This window comes from Mus caroli, chromosome 16 (assembly GCF_900094665.2).
Source record: "Mus caroli chromosome 16, CAROLI_EIJ_v1.1, whole genome shotgun sequence".
Classification (NCBI taxonomy): Eukaryota; Metazoa; Chordata; class Mammalia; order Rodentia; family Muridae; genus Mus; species Mus caroli.
The window spans coordinates 80,153,827-80,160,086 of NC_034585.1; the positions used below are offsets into that span (position 1 = coordinate 80,153,827).

At 42.5% G+C, this 6,260-nt stretch overlaps 1 protein-coding gene across 1 annotated transcript in view; it reads right to left on the reverse strand.

The window, feature by feature from the left end:
* The window catches only part of Cyyr1 (cysteine and tyrosine rich 1), a 92,238-nt gene extending 87,837 nt beyond the window's left edge, over positions 1–4,401 (reverse strand). Inside the window, exon 1 of the mRNA XM_021185389.2 lies at positions 3,944–4,401. Within this exon, the coding sequence (XP_021041048.1) occupies positions 3,944–4,016 (73 nt within the window). The 5' untranslated portion in view covers positions 4,017–4,401. The remainder of the gene's footprint in view (positions 1–3,943) is intronic.
* Between the last annotated feature and the right edge of the window lie 1,859 nt (positions 4,402–6,260).

Consider the following 6,260-nt stretch of genomic DNA (forward strand, 5'->3'; position numbering starts at 1 on the left):
AAGTGAGAAAGGTCATATTTTCTTCCTCTTCATCTTATTTCTGTATCACAGATAAACAAAATGAACTTTAAAAGTTTCCACTTGACTGAAGAGGGAAATTATTTTTGTTATTCCACTTAAATCCACACACGAAACGTGATTGATCATATAGCTCCAAGAAAGAAGCTACAACATCAACAACAGTATTTTCAAGAAAATACACCACTATTTGTTTGTCTGGTTGGTGTAGCCCAGGCTGGACTGGCTACCTGAATGCTGAAGATGTCCTTTAACCCCAGATCTCTTAACTTTACCCTCTGCCCATTGAGGTATATGGCACCTCTTCCAGTTAGGGCATCGAAATTGTTTAGACTTCCTAATCTGTCAGTGTCCTTAGTGAATTTCTCCAGCTTGATTTTTTTGTTTTGTTTTATTGTTGTTCAATCGATTCAGGTATCTAGACAAGTCAGCTCTCTGCAGAGCTTAGCAGGGCTATGCTGCTGTTTTGTTCTTAATAGCTACTGAGATCATGAAGTGAAGACCCCATTACTCCTGGTGCTGGCTGGGAGCCCTGACTTCCAATTAAGCTTCCCAGGAACTGAATGATTCAACTGCCCCATTGCACTCCTTACTGTTACTACTGACATGAGGACACCGTGTTATCAAAACACTGAGAGCCAGCTTTACAGGAAACCAAGCCCCAACGTTTCTAGCCACGAAGCAGGGTAATTCCTGCAGCAAACATCCACGTTACACACAGTTCATTGTTTTTATGGTATTTTTCTAGCACTGCTGTCTGCTTCCCAGAATTGACGAATGTCCTCACAATCAAAAACCCTTCCTTCAACCAGACCCCCACGCTAACGGTGCTATCATAGTCAATTTTTCTCATATTATGAGAGTAATCTGGTGGAGATCAAAGTGCATAACATATTGGGCTGTTTCTCCTTTGTGAAACAATGGAACAGTTTCCATTAGTTGCCCTTGGAAAATAATAAAAAAACTATTCCTAATATCTAAATTAATATCCCTGAAAACGAGTTCAGGCTGTTTTCAAGTACTTTTTCATGAAAGGTATGATCTGGAAGGTTCCCCCAGCATCCTGCCCACCCACCTTCAGGAGTGTGGAGTACAGGAGCACAGGATAGCTCTATCTGGCTTGAATCCCTTGCTTAGAAACGGCTTCTGCCAGCTATAGCTGAAGCTGAGAGGAAGAAAAAGAAGGGGCTGAGACCCTGAAGGTAAAACCTTGATCAAATCCTTTCTTTGTAGCCTGCAGTGGGAGCTGTACAATAATGTAAAACTTCATTTGGATCTCCTTCCAAAAGTTACTCAAAAAACAAAACAAAACAAAACACCCTAAAAACCAAAAACCAAAACCAAAAAGAAACAAGCAAACAAACAAACAAAAAAACAATGTATTAAGCCTAGAAGAAATTACTATTTGCTTAACTTTGCTGAACCAAACAGAACATGAATGTATTGCATTTGTTTTGTGCAATATAACTAGGCCATGGTCAATGTATCCACTTAGAGATTTTCTGTGTTGTGAAATCACTTATTAGAATTCACTTATTAGAGTGTTCGGGCGTTTAACCACCACACGTGTGTCCAGTCATGTCTCAGTTCCAACCGAACTGAACTATCCATTGTTGGGATTACCCATTTTACCACGCAGCATATGTGAATTCTATACCCTAAAGTTTTCTTGGTCCAGGGCTTTCCTAGTTTCTAAATGTCTTGGTCTTGCTTGCTTTCGTCATTCAGATTTCACAAGTTATAACCTGAATTTGACTGAGCTCTTCTGTGGTCTAGTAGCCTTGCTCACCTGGGAGGTTCTCTTGGTGAACATAACAAACATCTCCCACAGGGGCTTACTCTCTTGAAAAGCAATATGGCCCCCTTCTTTGATAACATGGTACAAGATTGTACCTGTGCCATGATGCATGCTTTCCCACATTAAACTGATCTATGCGCTCACCTTACCATCCACCGAAAACTCAGAGCATGACCTCTGCTCCAGCATCAAATAAAGGTGGTAACCTTAAAACAGCCTCTGAAACAGGAGGTTGGGGAATTTTCACCAGAGAACTCAACATTTCTCACATGAGCCAGCAAGCCACCCTAGTGCTGGGCTTGCAACTCTATAGTTGATTAAATAGAAGCCTAGGGGAAGCAAAAACTACCTCTAGAAACCATTGGTCCATTGGTGAGGTTCCCTGTACACTGGAAGAGCTGTGTGTGTAGACAAGAGAAAGGGGAAGGGGCAAGAGCAGCCTTGTAGCCTACCATGAGGAAGAGACCCAGAACAAAGAAGCTGTGGCCCCATGAAGATCCTGAGTCAAGGCAGCAGCATCACCCGCTGCATCATTTGCTTCTTGCTATTTCTCTCTCTCTCTCTCTCTCTCTCTCTCTCTCTCTCTCTCTCTCTCTGTGTGTGTGTGTGTGTGTGTGTGTGTGTATGTCAGATAAGCTGAAGTGGTGGGGAGAATCATCATTGTTTTCAAGAAACTAGCAGTGAGATGTTGATTCAAAATGACCAGGAGGACCATGGATACTTAGTGCCTCCGATAGAAACACTGAGCACAATCTAAACAGCAGACATGCTACAATCACTAGAATTGGAAAGATTGTCATCAAGAAAGAAGTACTCTTTCTACTTTTATTAATTTTTATATTAGAAAGGCAGCATTTCCCCTATATCATATTTAATATAATAACTTTTAGATACCAATTTGCTTTTTAAAATATTTTAAAGACAGGGTCTCCTGTGGGGTAGGGTGTGGTCTTAAACTAACCATACAGCGAACCTTGACCTGGAACTTCTGACTTTCCTGCTTCTGCCTCCCCAGTGCTGGGCTTACACACTTGGGCCTCTCACAGCTGGTTAATGCAGTGCAGGGGATTGAACCCAAGTCTTTTTGTTTGTTTATATTAGGTAAGTACTTGCCTAACTGTGCTCAATCCCAGGCCCTCGTTTGAATCTTAATAGATTAAAATTTTCAACCAGCAAGGACTTCTTTCTGGCAGATCAGGGTGATGGATTTGATTATCTTGATACAATGATGAAATTCAATTCTTTTGCTGTACAGAGGGAGGCTGAAGGACATCTTCCTTTCAGTTGGAGTGTCTTGTCTTGGCAAGTGAGGGGAGCTGAACAGCTCGATCTATGCCTAGGTCAGCCTGTGATTCTTTGTCTTAGAAAGTTAGAAACACAAGATGCTTTAAGCTTGCACTGTCTGTGAACACGAGGATGCAAGGAGCGCACATGTAATTAAATTTATACTCGAGTAAGCCCTGAAAGGCCACATAAGGCTCCCTATCAAGCTTAGAACAAGGAAAGCACTCTGCTTCATTAATTATCAGCAATTGCCACTACGAATAATTATAAGGAGGGAAAAGAAAGGCCTTTCACAAACAGGTGCTTAATCACATTTAAAAAGGGAAATCATATTTGCCTGGCGACCGTATAGCTCAGAGCATACGGCTGTTCAGCCGATTTTGTGGAGCGTCTAAAATAAAATAGATAAATAAACAAATAAAATATGGGACATGTCTAAAGTAACTGACTTCTAAAAGAGGTGAAACTGGACTATTCCAGACGTGAGTTGCCAACGATAAAATGCAACAGTCACTAATGCGTTTATTTTGAATAACTTCACCTTTATGTTTCAAGTATTTTAAAGAGTCTCTGGCGGCCCTCGACCAAAGTTCATTTAAATCCTGGATATGTCTTTACATTTTTACACTAGTCGGGTTAAATCCCCTTAAATGCGAGCTTTTGAGTTGCTTTACAAACAAAAGAGAAAGCAAACCAGCAAATTAGTAATGTTAAAGGAGAGATGGTGTTTGAGCATGGGGGTGTCTGGTGTTGCCTCCTAGGGGAATCGCTACCCTTTTACATTCCTGCGTTGGCCCCACGCCCCCGGCTGGACCCTCTGTCCCTGTTCCCACTGCCACTGACCTGCATAAACAAAGAGCAGGATCAACTTCGGAAGCAGGACCCCTGGACGCCGGGGCAGCCTCAGCGCGTCCATCCAAGCCGGTGGCCTCAAGCTGCTCTCTAGGACAGAGATCGGTAGACCTGGGCGCGACTGGAGTGAACCCCAGCAGCGATGCGGAGGATACAGGGCAGTCAGGAGAACAGGGATGTGGTCCTGAGAGCAGGGTCCAGAGCCGCCCTGGCCATGACCTCAGCCCTGGCGAAATCCGGCCGGCTGCAGGGCAGCTGGGCGCCGATGGTCCTAGCCCGGGTGAGCTGCCGCAGGGGCTTTATGTTCTGCCCAAAGGTGCTGTGCCCTGGCAAGCGAACGGCAGCCTCTCTGGCGTCCTTGGCCACCCAGGCTCAGGGTTCATCTATGAGGGTGGCACCAAAGTGGGATGGGGGTGGGGAGGTGACGGACTCCTCCCCACTTCGCTGAGTTTTCCTCTATAGAATGGCAGGGTGCTTGGCTCCAGCAGGAAGGAATTTCTGAGTTGTTTGGCTTTTGCTACAGTTTAGCCAACCCCCTCATTCCACAGGTCTACTGTCCTCTCTGGGTCACAACACTCCCCATCCCTTTTTCTTTTTCTTTCTCTTATTTTATTTATTTAGTTTTCGAAGGAATGGATGGAGACTTTAGTTTCCTGTCTAAACAAATGAAGATTTAAAAGGCACGAAGGATATGTTAACTATACAAACTAGACGGAAAAGCTTTTCTCACCAGAAAGCTGGTAAAATGTCCATTTCAAGCAAATTCAGGGAAAACGAATGAAACAAGAGGTGTCTGGCCACTGCTACTGCTCTGGAGTTACTGTCCTATGCAATTAGATAAGAGAAAGAAAATGCAATTATAAAATTTTGAATCTAAAATATTAGCAAGTAACTTGTACGTGTGTATGGAAAAATCAACCAAGGCAGAAACTCTTTTCTAAATCAATGTTTTTTTTTTCCTTTGTAAATGAAAATGCTCAATTCTGTGCAGAAAGGAAAACAGAGAAAAAAATAAAAGAAAATATTTCTCTTTACTAAGAAAAGCCAGTAAAATACTGTGTTTTCCTCGATTATTCTGCAAATTTGAGGATAAATTAGATCTTAATAGGACTGCCAACCTGAAGCTTTCCAGGTAAATTGGCTTCCAAAGTTCATACAGAAAGTGAGTGTGTAAGGACAGGAAGTCAGCTAAAAAACTCCGGAGATTTTTACAGCCAACTCACTACACTTTTAAAAGATTAAATTGAATGGAAGACATTATCTGTAAAGTATAAAACCAAGTAACTAAAAATACTGCTTTTAGGAAGCAATACGCACTTTAAAAGCTAAATGTATCTGTACCTTAATTTAGTTTATCTTCTTGGAAAAATCCCGGTGTATGAGAGCCATAGACCATAGGCTGGGAATATATAGAATTCCTAACTATATTTCCTGCCTGAGGAAGAGCCAGTCATTCATTGCTCCAAGAGAAGCCTGATCAGTTCCCAGTCTCACCTCCAGCTAAACACAGTGAAGTTTTAGTGACATCATTCAAATCTATCCCACTCTGGAAAAACATTGTCACCTGTTTATTTTATTTAAGGCAGGGATGCTGTGTGCACATGTGGAGGCCGGAGGACAGCTTTCCTTTTCTTCTCCCATGTGGATCTCAGAGAACAAACCCAGCTGGTCTGGGTGTTCAGCAAGCCCTCTGGGTGCTGAGCCATCTATTCTGATTTCATCCTGTTTTTCTATCTGACTTTCGACCCTTATAGTTGTCATTAGAAGTAGGTCCCCTGCCCGGAAATACCTGCCCTACTAATAATACAGAATTTCCTTTTCCCCTCCTTCCAGATATAACACCTGCAGTGCTATGATTATTGTCCTACAGTTTAAAACATGGTATGAAGGTTCTATGTGCATTCAGATTATCTGAAGGCTGTTAGACTAGAGGTCAGCAGACCCCAGGCCCAGATCAGAAGCACCAGAGGCAGACCAGAGAATCTGCATTTTCAACACATTCCTTACTGGGGATCCTGCTGTGTTAGCACTACAGTGAGAGACTCACCTCAGAACAATCTGGCCTAGGCACTATTCTCCCCACCCCCACCCTGCATCTAGCTACTCCTGACAAGAACGACCCTGTGTTTACCAAGAACAATATTTCTAATTGATCCACAATAATTACACACATGTATGGGTATAGTATTTTGGTCCAATTGGGATGTGCAACATCCTGATTTTTATAAGCATTTATCGACTCTTTGTGGTAAGATATATTCTTTTCTAGCTGTTTTTGACTCTACAGTATTTGTTGATTGTAGATGTC